Below are 16,814 nucleotides of genomic sequence, written 5' to 3'. Positions count from 1 at the left end.
TAGGGTTTAAAATATAGGATGGAATGCCCCCCCCCCCCCTTTTATGTTCTAATTTACATAAGGAAATGCTTGTTTTATTTGATATTTACTAAAGTTCAGAATTTGAAAAAAAATAAAACATGTGATAAAGTCACTAATGCCATTCCAGGAGGATAGAGGGATAGAGGGGTCTATGGAAGAATTCTGGTCCGAAGTAGAGGAAATAAGGGCAATTTTCTAACCTCAAAATTGCCACAAGTAATATTTTTGATGCAGATATAACATTGTTTTTGGAAAAAAGACTAACATTGACTAGTGTTGAATGTTTTTATGAAATGCCTTTTCACTTTGTGCAGAACATTATGGTTTTATGAAACAGGCATAGATTAATGCTAGTAATCATCAATAATGCTTTTATATACATTACTCAAATCTTCCATTCACCTAATGCTGACCATAAATTTTAGAAAATTTCATTGGTTTGGTATATATAGTTAAATAAAATGTGTCCAGGAAGCTAATATCCCTATTTACCTTCCTGTTGATGGAAGTTAATATAAATTTACTTTTATAATTTTCCCCCCAATTTCATGTTAAACAATTTTTAACATTTCTTTAAAGTTTTGAGTTTCAAATTTTATCTCTACACTCTCCCTGAGACAGTAAGCAGTCTGATATAAGTTATACATGTACAATCATGTACAACATTTCCATATTAGTTATTTTATACAAGAAGACTCAAACAAGGTAGGAAGGAAAAGTAAAGGGGGTAAAAAGTGAAAAAATAGTATATTTCAGTCTGCATTCAAACAATATCAGTTCTTTTTCTGGAGACAGGTAGCATGTTTCATGATGATAACTTCTAAAAATGGTGTTTGTTTTCATTGACCCTTAGAATTTCAGTTGGAAGACACGTCAGAGATCATTTAACACAAATTATATCTTAGCAGAAGTTACTTTTACAACATCTGGAGCAAATGGTCATCCTGCATCCACCTACAAATCTCCACAATTAGAGGCAGCCTAACCCACTTTGGGGCTATTAAGACATTTTTCTTCATATCAGCTGACCTCTTCTTCTCTGCCCACTGGGCAAGTAAGACAAGCCTGATCCTTCTCCAGGTGATAGCACTTGGGCTGCTTGGAGTTGATGTTGTTCAGTTGTTTCAGTCATATTTCCTTGGCAGAGATACTGGAGTGGTTTACCATTTTCTTCTGTAGCTCATTTTACAGATGAGGAAACTGAGGCAAACAGGGTTAAGTGACTTGCCCAGGGTCATACAACTTAGTGTCTATGTCAGTATTTGAACTCAGAAAGGTGAGCCTTCCTGACTCCAGGCCTGGAGCTCTGTACACTATGGTGCCACCTAGCTGCCCCTACTTGATGATACCTAAGCCCATTAAGTCCTCTCTTCTCCCAGCTAAGAATCCTCAGTACCTTAAACTGATGCTTGCATGACAAGGTTTCTTGTCCCTTTTCTGTCAAGGATGCCTGTCTCTGAATATGCAGCCACTTGTACTCTGTGGAAGTGTGAGCTGCCAGAGTAGTAGTATAGAATGAGAATATTTCTCAATCTGGAGATTCTGCTTCTATTATTACAATCTACCTTTTGACTACCATGTGTCACTATTGACACTGTTGACTCATGTTGAGTTTCTGATCCATTAAAACCTCCAGGTCTTTCCTGTGTGACCCATTGATTTGCCAAGTATCTTTCTTGGCCTTGGCATTCCCTTGATCTACCAGTCTAGTAACATCATTACCTTTTTTTAAAGGATTAGTTTGGCATGATAAAATCAAGTTTTAGAGCTTGAATAAATTTTAGCTCAACCTAGTCTAATTCTAATTTTATAAATGAGGAAACTGAGGCACAAAGAAATTAAGTAATGTCTTCTCAGTGAACCCATAGTGGCTCTTTTTTTATTTTAACCAATGATTTAATATTTAATTTAATATTTAATATTTTCCCACAATTGCATGTAAAAATTTTTAACATTCATTTTTTTAAATTTTGAGTTCCAGATTTTCCCCTTCCTTCTCATACTGGCTCTTAATGATCACCTCTTTCTTTGGAGATTACAAACCTTCCCTTTAATATGTTCTAGAATTTTGATAGGAATCAAAGTCAGACATGTGATAATTTAAAGAAACTATTTCTCCCACTTTCTCAGCTGCAATAACTTAATACTTTCTTCCCTCAAAAAATTATTTTTAGCATTCTTTTTTTTAAAATTTTGAGTTCCAAATTCTCTCCCTCCTTCCCATCCCTCACCCACCCATTGAGAAGGCAAGCAATGTGGTATTAATCATACAGTCACGCAAAACATTGCCACACTTTTTATCAAAAACAAAGCAGGAAAAATCAAATAAAAAAGGATGCTTCAAACTTGACTCATACTTCATTAGTTCTCTCTCTGGAAGTGGATGCATTTTTCTTTGTGGGTTCTTTGGAATTGTGTTGGATCATTGTCTTGATCAGAGTACCTAAGTCTTTTAGAGTTGATCATTGTTCCAATATCCCTGTTACCGTGTACAAAGTTGTCCTGGTTCTGTTTATGCCGTTTTGCATCAGTTCACGCAAGTCTTCCCATGTCCTAAAAGTATCCTGCTCATCATTTATTGTAGCACAAGGATAGTCTATCATAATCATATACCACAGTTTGTTTAGCCATTCCCCAATGATGGGTATCCTCTCAATTTCCAATTCTTTGCCACTACACAAAGAACTACTATAAATATTTTTGTACATATAGGTCCTTTTCCCTTTTCTTCAATATCTTTGGAATATAGACCTAGTAGTAATATTATTGGGTCAAAGGGTATGCACAATTGTATAGCCCTTTGGTCATTAGTTCTCTAATCAATGGTGATTTGGAGCATTTTTTTCATGTGACTATTGTTTTGATTTCTTCTTCTGAAAACTGCCTGTTCATATCCTTTGACCATTACAATAACTTACTTTCTAAGATTTTTCAGAGATCACCAAAAATAGTTTAGCAATCACATCTAAATCTTTGATTTAAGGTTGTTGAGAGCAACTTTTACTATATACTCTTGCCTTTCAATTTTCTGTGAACCATTTTTGTTGTCCTTCCAAGTCTGAAAAACATTATTCTTAGTAGAAAAAGCTGGCACAAAATTAGGTCTTTGAGTAATTTTGTATTCTTTTATTCTTCCATTATCAATGATCCATCCACTCTCAGTAGTTGTCCAGTCTTTTCTTTGATTTCCCTCCTTCCCTCATTATCCCTCTTTTCCATGGGTCTTAGAATTCTAGGTTGGTTACTAAGTTTCCTTTAGGTGCCCATCCATCTCTTTAGACAGTTCCCCCATTTCTTCTTTATCAGAATTATTTGTGTTATGTCATCAGGATTTTGTTACTCAGAGTGGGACCCATCCTTCTTCACCCAACACCTTCTGAGGCACTGTGATCATCCTGCCTGTGTTTTTCATGATTTAAAAAATAAAACTTTTCCATCATCTGGGAGGTACAAATATGATTATGCTCCACATTTCCTTATCTGTCAGTGACCCTAGGACAGCATGCTTTTATTCTCATTATTTCTGTTTTGGCACCTAATGTTTCCTTAGTGGCTGGAAACACCAGAAGGAGACCGCTCCGCCTTCATTGCTTCTTATCTTGTGAAGCTTGAAATCATCAGTGAAGCAAATCATGTCTCAGTTGCTTTGCTTTTTTTTTTTGAAGCAGAAAACAAGCTCTCGATGCTGCCCAGGATGCTGCCCAGATAGTTAGTGCTTTCCCACATTTCTCCTGGCCATACTGTGTTTGTTTTACATTGATCTTTTGGATCAGCTTCTGTTTCTTCTTTCCTGCTGGATGTCCTGTAATATCCTTGCACAAAGTTGCTTCTGTTTCTCCATCATCTGTGGTTTTCAGTGTTTGATGGGGATATTTTTGCTTCTGAACTATTCTTGCACAGTTATTTGTAATTTATTTCACCAATCAAAGTTATTAATGAAGACAGTATTTTTAAGTCAGCACCATTCTTTATTGGGAAGTTGGAGCTCATATATATTATTGATTCTGAGTCAGCTAGTCAACACGCCACTTATCAAATGTCTGCTATATGTCAGGCCCCGGGGTTAAAGCAAAGTCAAAGCAGCCCCTGCGCTCACAAGCTCACAGTCAATAAATGGCTATATACAAACAAGTCATAGACAGGATAGATTGGTCAGTAGATGTAGAGTAGATGAGCATTTCCTATAGAAAAGACAGTCTCATAAGTCATTGCCTCCAAGCCTTCATTTGGGAGCTATCAAAATGAAGGGATGGGGCACCCATGTTGGTTTGTTGCTTGAGATGAGGCAGATGCATTTTATTTGAGAAATAATAGGAATCAAATGCTTTGTCAAAGAATGGTTTAGTGAATGTGGTGAGGTCTGTTCTCCCCATCAGTGTTAGGATGCATGGTATAGTTCTCTTAGCACTGATCCAAACACTTCTGATTGCAATTCTTTTCAATCTTTTCTACAGAGAGAAAAAAAAGGAATTGGAACGTGAAGAATTATGGAAAAAATTGGAGGAGCTCAAGTTAAAGAAAGCTTTGACTGAAAAGCATAACAGTACTCACAGTGTGCACAATGCACTCAACAGTACAAGTGCCAAATAAATGAAATGATGACAACTTCTGCTTGAAAGGCAGACTTTTTTGTACACATTTTTTTGAAATATGTAAAAATTTTCAAAGGAAAAACCTCAACAGTATAATGTAATTAAAAGGCCAATTTTTTTTTCTGGCATCTGTAAATGGAAAATTTGTGGACTAAACATAGCCATATGTTACATCATGACCACAGTATATTGTAACTTTTTTGTCTAATCATTGATTTATTGTGTCACTTCTGAGGTTTCACAGAAATGAATGAATTTTTATTATACATGATATGAGTGAGATAATTATGGGAGTGGTGAGAATTATGACTTGAATTTTTTTTGATTGTGTTGCATTGCACATAGATGTAGTAGTCTGCTCTGTACATTTTTTAAATGTGCTTTTCACATTGCTGCACACCTTGGTTGAGTTCTAGGAAAGGCAGTATTTCCTAAAATAAAACTAAGGTACAATCCTTCCTTTCCTTTTTCCTTCCAAAAACACAAAGGGAGGAATAGCCTAGCTTGCCCTTTTACCTTTTGTCCTTAAAGATATTACTGTATTCTGGAATTTGAGTGAAAACCTTAAAATTTCCAGAAAAAAATTGTGATATTTTTAAAGCACAAGTTAGAAATAAAAGCTGGGAAAATAAACCAAAATTCTCCAGAATGTTCTTCATGATCAGCTGGAGAACATCCCCCTTTACCTGCCATCCCATTAATGACATTCACTGGTCAGAAGGCAGCTTCGTAGAAGAGTGATGATGACGTGTTCTCTGACGTTACCTCTCATCCATTCCTCCCTTTCCCTTCCCCCATGAAGCACAGGGCTGAAGGCAGGGCCTCTGGAGCCCTTCCTCCATCTCTCTCTCCATCTTCTCCCCCTTCCCACACTGATGGAGGCTTTGGGTCATTCAGTGTGGGGGTACAGAGCTCTAATGATCACTGCCCAGCTTTATTTAAAAGAAATGCAGTACGCTTCCTGAATAGAAAACTCAAGAAACTGATTCTAGGGGGCCTTGTACATTTTTACTTGATCAGATATTTCTCACATCTTTTGTTATCAGAGTACCATTCCAATCTCTTGCGGTTGCATAGAAAGCTGTTTTGTAATGGAAGATCTTCACTGAGGGATTGAGCAGCATTTAATAAAGTCTATGTTTGTAGTTTGTTGTATGTTATGTTTGTCTTCTGACCATCAGGCTCTTGGAAACATCGCCGATAGAATTATCCAGCAAGGTTTACTTGAAAAAATTTACTTGATAAAAGGAAGAAGCTGACCCTGGTGTAAAATCAGTGATGGAACCCATAGATATACATGCTGTTTATCAAAACATGAAGATTTTGGTAAATATTAGAGCTAGTTGTAGTCAGTGGCCATCAGCTAGAGCTTACTCTGATGGATTGATTTGTAGGAAATTTAAAATTCCTATGTTGGCCTCCCCAGCACACCATATGGCCCATGGGAACTCAGAGAATACAAACTAATTTGACAATTAGTCTTTATAGACACAAGAAGATACTTTGTAGTACAAACCATTGCTCTCCTGTTAGCACAGACTGTTTTTGGAAGAAGTCACATATTTTTGGAATTAGTTGCCTCAGTTATCCATTCTCTTGCCAGGCATTCTTAGCTGGAAGTCTGTGAACCTAGGTGACCCAGAGGAAGAGGGTGTCAGGCCTGCAGTCAGGAAGACTTGAGTTCACATCTGGCCTTAGGCCCTTGCTAGCTATGCGACCTTGGGCAAGTCACTTCACCTCTCTCTGCCTCATTTTCCTCAACTGCAAAATGGGGATAATAATAGCCTTTACTCCACTGAGGATCAAATGAGAGTGTTTTGGACAATATCTGGCACCTAGTGAGTGCTATGTAAATGTTTATTAGCTACCGTTTCTGTTTTGATATTTTGATAACTACAATATAATTGGTTTTCCTTGTAATCCTATGTATTTTATTTTACTCATTTAAAAGGCAGTAGCTGGGTGACACTATGGATAAAACACCTGGCCTACAGTCAGGAAGATCTAAGGTCACTTTCAGGATCAGACACTCATACTAGTTGTGTGACCCTGGGCAAGTCACTTAACCTCCATCTGCCTTAGATTCCTTCACTGTAAAATGGGGACAATCATAGCACTTACCTCACAAGGAGGTTGTGAGGATTAAATTCAATAGTATTTGTAAAGCACTCAGCACAGTGCCTGGCCCATAAAGGCACTTAATAAATTCTTATTTCCTTTCTGCTAAAACATTCTAAGAAAGAATTCATGATACAAAGGCTAAAAACCCCTTTTCCCATAAAAGTATCCATCCTTTCTTTGCTGTGTTATTTCCCTTGGGAACTAAGGATTACTTCCTTTTCTTCTTTGAAGTATACTCGGGGGGCAGAGCCAAGATGGTGGAGTAGGAGGAAGGACCTGCTGTAGCTCTCCCCCCAAAACCCATAAAATACGTGCAATAATGACTATACAAATTCTAGAGCAGCAGAAGCCACAAAACAACAGAGGGAAAGAGATTTCCAGTCCAAGGTAGCCTAGAAGGCTATTTGTCACACCTGGCTTGGAGCTGTGGTTCCTGTATTCCTCAACCCACAAACACCAGAGATAGCTTCAAAGGTCAGTGAGAAAGCTCTTTCACCTGGGTGAGAAGGCAGCAAGGTCCTGCCCTACCCCTGGTCCTGGTCCTGACCCTGGCCCTGTCCCGGTCCCAGACAGCTGCAGCATCCATTTTTGGAGTCTTCTGCCTAAAGACCCTGGGGGAATCAAGCAACTAATCTGAATCAGCCCTGAGTGGTGGCCCTGGGGTGAGGAGGAGCACTGGCATGGCAGAGCTGGAGGCGGTTGTGGAGAGGAAACCCTTCTCACAGATCCTGGGCAGAAAAGCTTGTGGTTGCTCCCAGACCAGAGTTCAGACCAGGAGAAGAGTAAATTCCTCTCCCTTGTTAGTGCCATGTTGGAGGAATTGAGAATTTACACCCTCCTCTTGACAAAGGACTCAAAAGTCAAGTAACTGGCTGGGAAAATGCCCAAAAAAGGGGGAAAAAAATAAGACTATAGAAGGCTACTTTCTTGGTGAACAGGTATTTTCCTCTATCCTTTTGGATGAGGAAGAACAAAGCATACCATTAGAGGAAGACAAGTCAAGGCTTCTGCATCCAAACCTCTAAAATAAATTTGCAATGTCTCAGGCCATGGAAGAGCTCAAAAGAGATTTTGAAAATCAAGTAACAGAGGTAGAGAAAATATTGGGAAGAGAAATGAGAGCGATGCAAGCAGATCATGAAAAGTGAGTCAACAGCTTGCTAAAGGAGACTCCAGAAATGCTGAAGAAAATAACATCTTTAAAAATAGACTAATCCAAATGGCAAAAGAGGGTGAAAAAGCCAATGAGGAGAAAAAATCTTTAAAAAGCAGAATTAGTCAAATGGAAAAGGAAGTTTAAAAGGTCACTGAAGAAAATGGTTCTTTAAAAATTAGAATGGAGCAGATGGAAGCTAGTGACTTTATGAGAAACCAAGAAATTACAAAACCAAACCAAAAAAATGAAAAAATTGAAGACAATGTGAAATATCCTATTAGAAAAACAACTGACCTGGAAAATAGATCCAGGAGAGAAAATTTAAAAATTACGGGACTACCTGAAAGCCATGATCAAAAAAAGAGCCTAGACATTATCTTTCATGAAATTATCAAGGAAAACTGCCCTGATATTCTAGAACCAGAGGGTAAAATAAAAATAAAATAAAATGATCACCGCCTGAAAGAGATCCAAAAAGAGAAACTCCTAGGAATATTGTGGCCAGATTCCAGAGTTCTCTGGTCAAGGAGAAAATATTGCAAGCAGCTAGAAAGAAACAATTCAAGTATTGTGGAAATACAATCAGGATAACACAAGATCTAGCAGCTTCTACATTAAGGGATCCAAGGGCATGGAATATGATATTCCAGAAGTCAAAGGAACTAGGATTAAAACCAAGAATCACCTATCCAGCAAAACTGAGTATAATACATCAGGGGAAAAAATGGTCATTCAATGAAATAGGGGACTTTCAAGCATTCTTGATGAAAAGACCAGAGCTGAATAGAAAATCTCACTTTCAAACACAAGAATCAAGAGATGCATCGAAAGGTAAACAGGAAAGAGAAACCATAAAGGACTTACTAAAGTTGAACTGTTTACATTCCTACACGAAAAGTTAATATTTGTAACTCGAGACTTTTCTCAGTATTTGGTAGTTGGAGGGATTATATACATATAGACAGAGGGCACAGGGTGAGTTGAATAGGAAGGGATGATATCTAAAAAAATAAAATTAAGAGATGGGAGAGGAATATATTGGGAGGAGAAAGGAAGAAATGGAATGGGGCAAATTATCTCTCATAAAAGAAGCAAGGAAAAGCTTTTTCAATGGAGGGGGAAAGGAGGGAGGTGAGAGGGAAAAAGTGAAACTTACTCTCATCACATCTGGCTTAAGGAGGGAATAACATGCACAATCAATTTGGTATGAAAATCTATCTTACGCTACAGGAAACTGGGGGAGAAGGGGATAAGGGCTGTGCAGGGGATGATAGAAGGGTAGGCATATGGGAGGAGGGAATAATTAGAAGTAAATACTTTTAGGGAGGGACAAGGACAAAAGAGAGAATAGAATAAATGGGGGACAGGATAGGAGGGAGGGAAATATAGTTAGTCTTTCACAACATGACTTATGGAAGTCTTTTGCACAACTACACATATATAGCCTATATTGAATTGCTTGCCTTTACAGTAGGGATGTGTGGAGAGGGAGGAATGAGAGAAGTTGGAATTCAAAAGTTTTAGGAATGAATGTTGAGAATTGTTTTTACATGCAACTGGGAAATAAGAAATACAGGCAATGAGGTATAGAAATCTATCTTGCCCTACAAGAAAAGAGAGAAGATGGGGATAATGGAGGGGAGGAGTATGATAGAAAAGAGGGCAGTGGGAGAAGGGAATGTATGATGATGCATAATCAGAATGTATGATGTCTTGGGGTGGGGAGGGGAGAGATGGGGAGAAAATTTGGAACTCAAAATCTTGTGGAAATGAATGTTGAAAACTAAAAGTAAATTTAAAAAAAAGTATTCTTGACCATGGCAGGCCCCTAGAATCTGCTCATTGTCCCAGAACAAGGTCTTCCTAAATTCCCATTCCTTCACTTGAATCCCACCCACATCACTTATGAACCTGTGGAATCCTGGGTACGTAACTTCTTTGAATCTCCATTTTTCACAATTTAGCAATGTCTGGCACAGAATAAGTGATGTATAAATAAATATCTCTTCCCTTCTTTCCTCTTTTTTTCCAATCTGTAAAACAGGAATAATGATCATAACATGCCACTGTCCAGTTGTTGTGAAGAGCTCTTCGTAAATTTTGAAAGCACCATTACTCAAAGTGCTTTAATTAAAGATACCAGTTTAATACCAGCTAGCACTAACTATTCTGACAGCAGGATTCAATGAGTGACTCCAACCAAGCAGTGTGGGTGAAGGAGAGGGCCAGCAGCCACAGCTGCCTTCCAAGAGAAGGAAGGGTAGGCAGGCAGTCTCATCCTTCTGCCTGCTGTGGGAGGCTTCCTTTCTATAAAGTTTCTATTTTAGGGTAAGTAATAGGAGTACTTTCTTTTTTCACTTGGAGAGTGGGACTACAGTACAGGCTTTGGCTTGGCTATGTAGCTAATTGTTTTAACAGTATTTTTCTTTAAATAGCTAAAGATGCTTGTATCCTTTTTCTGATTCTACAAAGTTTATTCTGTTAAAAATGGCATTTTAAAAGGTCTCTGTGAACTTTATACAATATAGACAGCACAGTTCAGGGTGGCCTTCGAAGTATGTTTTTAATAAGTTTTAAGCAACACTAAAGTGACCCATCATCGTTAAAAGATATTTATTTCTAAAATACCTCTAATGAGGTTACTTTTAGTACTATTAATGTAAGCTTTCACAAGTGTTTTTGAAATAAACTGTATGCTTGGCTCTGCATTTGCCCTAGAACAAGATGTCGGGAGAAAGCATTGCTGGGATTATTTTCTCATGCTTTTTGGGGAGGAGAAAAATTGCAAGGGATAGTTTCTTTTGGATGGGCTTCCTTAATCAAAAGCATAATTCTTGCTTCCCTGATGGACACAGGACAAATGTGCCTCAATTATCAGTTGGAATCCCCCACCCCCCCACTATTTGAAGAGCAGCAGCATAGTGAAAATGTTCTAATTTGGTCCGTGACTGCTTATGCAACTAAGAGACTTCAAGAAATCCCGCAGGTTTTGCAAGTGCTGGCTACCTGTTTGTAAGGTTCATTCTCTATGGCACCAGGGCAGCTGGAGGCACAGTGAGTGGATAGAGCACTAGGCCTGGAGTCAGGAAGTCAAATCCAGCCTAAGATACTTACTAGCTGGATGACCCTAGGCAGGACACAACCTCCGTCTACCTCAGTTTCCTCAGCTCCTCCTCCACTCTTCAGTGGAGACCCATTCCACTGAAATAGAAGCATTAAAATGATGAGGGCCAGCTTGAACCAGAGGCCACTGTCACCTCCCCATGTGCCCTCCCCACCACTACCACCACCCCCTCCCCCCACTTCTCATCTCCCTTCCCTCTTGACATGGATGGATTGCTGCTGAACTGAGAACCGGATCATTCTGGAAGTAAGGGTAAAGTGTTAACTATTTCTTCCTCATCTGACATCTTTTAGAGAAGTCATAAGACAAAGGAGCAGTTTTGGCAAATTCATTTACCCCCAAAAGCCTGCTTACCCCCCCCCCCCTTTCTGGCCTGGCTTCCTCCCCACAACACTCGTTCCCTCCATTACCTGAACTAGTGTATCAAGTAGAACTTTTGTCAAGCTTTAGTGTGGCTATTGACATATAACGCTCAGACAATTAAGTGAATTGCCACTCAGGAGATATTTAATCACTCATTTCAAGTAGCTTTAAAAGATGTTATGTCACTTCATATTCCACATGAAAAAGCTGGTCAGCTGCTGACAGTCTCATGTTGATGGGAGATAAGGCACCTGTACTGCAGGACAATGCATACACTCAGGGTGGGTGCTAGACCCCAAGTTCTCCTAACTGCTGCCCTGGTGGATGGGGAGAAAAGTTTCCTTGGAGCACCATAACCCTCTTAAGCAAGAGAGCCACAATTCACCTGGAAGGCTCTTAAAGCAGCTGTGTTCCCTCCAAACCAGAGAGGAACGTTGAAGTGTATCTCAAACACAGAGAAAGACATATCACAGCATCTTACACAGTTGATTGGTCATTTGTCAAGCTTCCTGAACTCCCACCCCTAATTTGCATGTTGGTCCAATTTTTTAAATGGTTCATTAATAACTTAAACATTTAAATAACTTTAGGAGTTGCTGTTGGACCTATCCTGAATTCCAGTCAGCCTCTTCTTGGGCCAAGTCAGGAGTGTCATTTTTCCAAACCATCACTTTTAAGCATGACAAACATCCATTCAGGCAAATGCAGAATTAGTGGTGACTGGCCGGCTTTGACACAGCTGGGGTGTTAGCATCCATCAAGTTCACAGTTCTACCCAGTGTATAAATAATTTTCCACACAGGTGCATTCAGCTGATGTGGTTGGTTGCTTGACCTTTCCTTTTCAGGTATCGTTTTCGGATTTTGATCATCCACTTCACACTTAGTTTGGCAAACTCTGCTGCTTTGAATAATGCTAAGAAGGCCCCACAAAGAAGAGCAATTGTATTCCAAGGGTTAGCAGTGATGATCTGAAAAACAGAAATTTGTTAGTTGTTTTTCAGTCATGTCCAGCTCTTCATGACTCCTTTTGGGGTTTTCTTGGCAGAGATATAGGAATGGTTTGATATTTACTCCTCCAACTTATTTTACAGATGAGGAAACTGAGACAAATAGGGTTAAGTTACTTGTCCTGGGTCTTCCTGATGCCAGGCGTGGCACCTTATCAACTACATCACCTAGCTGCCCCTAATGTGAGATTAATTAAAATTTTTAATTTAGTTCTACAATACTTGGCATGTCCCATTAAGTAAGGACCTCTGTTTCAGTACTTTTCTGAAGACAGTACCAATCCAATAAGGTAAGATCACCATTCCTATCTTTTACCTTTGCTTTCTTCCCTTGATGTGTCTCCTCTCAACATTTTACAACTCAAACTTGACATTTTAACCATGATGGTCCACTGATTTTGTTAGAATCTGTCTGCCTTACATATTCCTGTCTCTAAGCTTTAACTTACGCCACATCCCTCACCTAGAATGTCTTCTCCTCCACTGCCTCTCCAAAGCCTTCCCATCCTTCAAGGCCAAGCTCAGGGGTGGGGAACTTGCAGCCTTGAGGATACATGTGACCCCCTAGGTCATCAAGTGTGGTCCTTTGATTGAATCCAAACTTCACAGAACAAATCCCCTTAATAAAAAGATTTGTTCTATACAACTTGGACTCAGTCAAAAGACTGCAACCAAGGACCTAGAAGGCCACATGTGGCCTCAAGGCCACAGGTTCTCTACCCTTGCCCCAGCTCAAATCCTATTCCCTTGGTAAAGTCTTTCCCTTACCTATGCCTCTTTCAGACTCCTACTCTGTGCACCTAATTATACTATGTGCTTTTGGAACTTTTTGTATATGGTTTTGCACAGTGTTAGAGTACCTGTACCACTCTGTCTTGACACAGAACCTATATCTAAGGAGGTCTGTGACACCAATGGTGATTCTAATATACAGTGTGGGAAATAGACAAAAGTGCCTGTATTCACTCTGGGAGTACATCCACGACATATGGTCTTTGCTGAACCTGTGAAACTTATCCACTGATGAAATCCCTAAGGAGAGCCCTCTACTACCACATCAGGACAAGTGAGTGACTCCATTGTAAACCAGCTCTGCCTTGGAGGTGTTCTCTTAGGAGGTCAACATGGGGTGGTTAGAATCTTTTATAAAGCTGGGCCATGACTCAGGCTCAACATTTTTGAGCTTAGAGGAATACTGGTATTTATCTAGCTTCAGTGGTTAGCGTATTTTCTGCAATAATGTAATGCTTCATTTTAAAGAACACTTTAAAACCCTTGGAGGAAAACTGTATTATACAGGGTGTCCTAAAAGTCTTAATTTAAAGTTTAAATAACTTCAAAAGTGTAAATGCTATAAACTTTAAAAAATTTAAAATATTTGATGAGTAAATCAGCTAAAGTTTTAAGATATTAGTGTTTTTTAGTAACTTCAGCTTAACCACAATCTTATGCTGTATGTGGTTCTGGCTGGTTTCTGAACTTTATGACAACTTTCATCAGCTGCTGGTCAGTGACTGAAAAGATTGCATTTGTAACTGTGACCATCAAGGAGGGCAGCTAGGTGGCCCAACGGGGTCACCAACCCTGGGGTCAGAGGGACCTGAGTTCAAATCTGGCCTCAGATACTTGACATTTACTAGCTATATGTGACCCTGGGCAAGTCACTTAACCTCAATTGCCTTGCCAAAAAAAAAAAAAAATTGAGAGAATGAGCTTTGGACACATAGACAACAGTTTTGATGTAACCCCATGAGAAAAATATCAGGTGAATGAGGTAACCAAGAGAGAGGACCTCTTCTACTAAGCCACTGGTCTAAGGCTAAGAAAGTGTCATCCAGAAAATGTCAGGGTATCCCATGTCATTAAAATTTAATTATTCCAAAATTCATAAAAGTAGAAAAGAAATTCAAATAAACTTCCGAATGATGTTTAAAATTTGTAGCATTTTATACTCATGAAGCTATTAAAGCTTAAAACTACATTAAGACTTTTGGGATACCTTATTTTTAAAAATCCTAATGGTAAAGCCAACTATTACTGTTACAAATAAGACTGAGTTGTAAAAACAAATTTTAGTCTGAATAACAACTACAGCTTAGTGAGAATGATATGATTGCTTTTCAATAAATTGCTTTCTAATTTGGATAATACTTGGTGTAATCAATAGCTCACCTTATTTGATCCAACAAATTTTCATTTTCCCCTTAAGCTAGTATTTGGAAGAAATTGTCTCAGTTCACAACGCTGTTGCTTAAATTTTAAAGCCACCTGAACGAGGCCTGGAGTGACTTTTTAAAAATCTGATTAACAGGATGAATCAAAACCTTAGAATTTGGTTACCAGGATGAATGAAAATCACTAGGAGCAAATCTGATAACCAGCATTTCTTCTCTATGAAGGGTAGTGTGCCATCATGAATACGGGAATGGCTTGCCATTTCCTTCTCCAGCTCATTTTACCGATGAAGAAACGAGGCAAACAAGATTAAATGACATGCCCAGGGTCACACAGCTAGTAAGTCTAAGGCTGAATTTGAACTCAGGAAGATGAGTCTTACTGGGCCTGGTGCTCTGTGCACGATGGCGCCACCTAGTGTCCCTAGGGCCGTACAAGACACTTCTAGCTATAAGGCAAAACTGGGTCTTCCTGGCTCCACATTTATCAGTCTGTCCATCCCACCACCTACTTGCCGCCAAAGGTTAAGCTTTCATTAAGCTTTCACCCAGACTCTTTGCCAGGATACCACCCCTGATGAGGGGTCACTTATTTTCATAACCTCTTAATTAAACAAGAGTTTGACTTCTGCTACCTTCCTGACCATCCCACTGAATTATTTGTATTTTCCTGCTCCGGCTGCCTATAGCGATAGTCACTTTGGAATTTTTTTTCACTAAATTACATCCAACAGGAGTGAGCTGAAGTTAGCATATAAAAACACCCAAGGAGGACACTTTGTCCAAGGAAAGGCAGCTGCATCCCACACTGCACAGGGAGCTGACCCACCAATCACAAAAATTACTCACATCCTGGACTTTCTGAATGAAGGGATCTTTCCACTCGAAGACCACAAAGAATAACTGGACGCTTTTCTCTGCTTCCGGCCTCTGGTCAATGTAGTTCACCACGCTTGTCTAGAAAGAGAGGGCAGTGTAGCCAAACTCATTGTGCACCTTCCCTCCTTCAGACCCTCCCTTCTCCCTTCCTACCTCACCTCACACCACTACACCCAGGAAAGTACAAGGAAAGGATTCAAAATCCGCGCCTGCTGGCTCTCCCTATCTCTCCCAGGCCACACGTGCTGGGACATGGATCCGATCCCACTGTGGAACAGCAGAGAAGCTTTGACATGCTGTTTCTGACCTGAGCCCCTCCCTAGAAAATGTGGTTCCTTCTTCCCCTCCTTCGCCACTCCTGGGAACTCACAACATTGATTCTTCCGAAGCGTGGACAGACACCCAGTATCCACTGCACATTAGCACTCCTGAGCTCAGGACCAAGAGACAGTCTCCCTGGAAGCAGAGATTACGAGCCAGCACCACGCCTGGCTACAAACTGCATTTCTAAAGTACACCTATCACTAGTCACTCAACTGTGACCAAGTCTCAGAAATTCCAGCTCATCTGGTTAATCTGTTTTTAGTCCCACTAAAACAAATGCAAAACTATGATGAAAAACCTAAGACACAGGCCTGACTACATTACATGCAAGGAGCTTTAGTTCCTCACGGACTCAAAGACAGAATATGTTCCGCTGTTTAACACTGAAAACTCTGCAGGATTTGGCTTCAGTCTACTAGTCCAAGCTGATTATACTCTGCTCCATGCTTTAATTTACTTCCCAAAGCTTGGCACAGTATTTGACACAAAGTAGGCACTTGAATGCTTGCTCACTCTATATTCATTCTACATTACATAATTATATATTCTACATTACTCTCTATATTTTCTACATCCCAGCCAAACTGGCCTAATTGCTCTCTCACACACCATGGTCCATCTCCTTCCTCCATACCTTTGCCTTGGCTATGCCCCCTGCTGGGAATAAATATTTTTCCTCTATTTCTGGGAACCCTTAGTGGCCTTGAAAGCTCAGTTTAAGTGTCATTTCCTTCAAAAAGCCTTTGCTGGTTTTCTCTGCTTTGTAGAGCCCTTCCATCCCTGTATTTTTTTAAAAAGTTTTACTGACGTATTGTCTTCTTTTTAATTTATATCAAATCTCTCTGATAAGAATTTCAGTATCCAAGATATATAAATTATATGTATATATGTGTGTGTATGTATATACATACACACACATGACTAGCATCCATTCCTGAAAAGTAGTAATCAAAGGATATGAACAAATATTGCTCAAAAGAAGAAATACAAAGTATTCAAAACCATATGAAAGAATGCTCCAAATCACTAAAAATAAGAGAAATGCAAATGA

The 16,814-nt window shown here is 39.4% G+C and overlaps 2 protein-coding genes across 4 annotated transcripts in view; one reads left to right on the top strand and one right to left on the bottom strand.

The window, feature by feature from the left end:
* Positions 1-5,758, top strand: part of PPP2R5A (protein phosphatase 2 regulatory subunit B'alpha) — an 81,694-nt gene extending 75,936 nt beyond the window's left edge. For all 3 annotated transcript variants that reach the window (XM_072647883.1, XM_072647884.1, XM_072647885.1), the window contains exon 13: positions 4,476-5,758. In XM_072647883.1, the coding sequence (XP_072503984.1) occupies positions 4,476-4,611 (136 nt within the window). In that variant the 3' untranslated portion in view covers positions 4,612-5,758. The remainder of the gene's footprint in view (positions 1-4,475) is intronic.
* A 5,741-nt stretch (positions 5,759-11,499) lies between these two features.
* Positions 11,500-16,814, bottom strand: part of PACC1 (proton activated chloride channel 1) — a 34,936-nt gene continuing 29,621 nt past the window's right edge. The window contains 2 exon segments of the mRNA XM_072647886.1: positions 11,500-12,347; positions 15,410-15,517. Of these exon segments, the coding sequence (XP_072503987.1) occupies positions 12,186-12,347; positions 15,410-15,517 (270 nt within the window). The 3' untranslated portion in view covers positions 11,500-12,185.

Source organism: Notamacropus eugenii, chromosome 2, assembly GCF_028372415.1.
Source record: "Notamacropus eugenii isolate mMacEug1 chromosome 2, mMacEug1.pri_v2, whole genome shotgun sequence".
NCBI lineage: Eukaryota > Metazoa > Chordata > Mammalia > Diprotodontia > Macropodidae > Notamacropus > Notamacropus eugenii.
The sequence above is the reverse complement of the archived record's forward strand: the minus strand, read 5'-3'. Positions and strand labels throughout refer to the sequence as shown.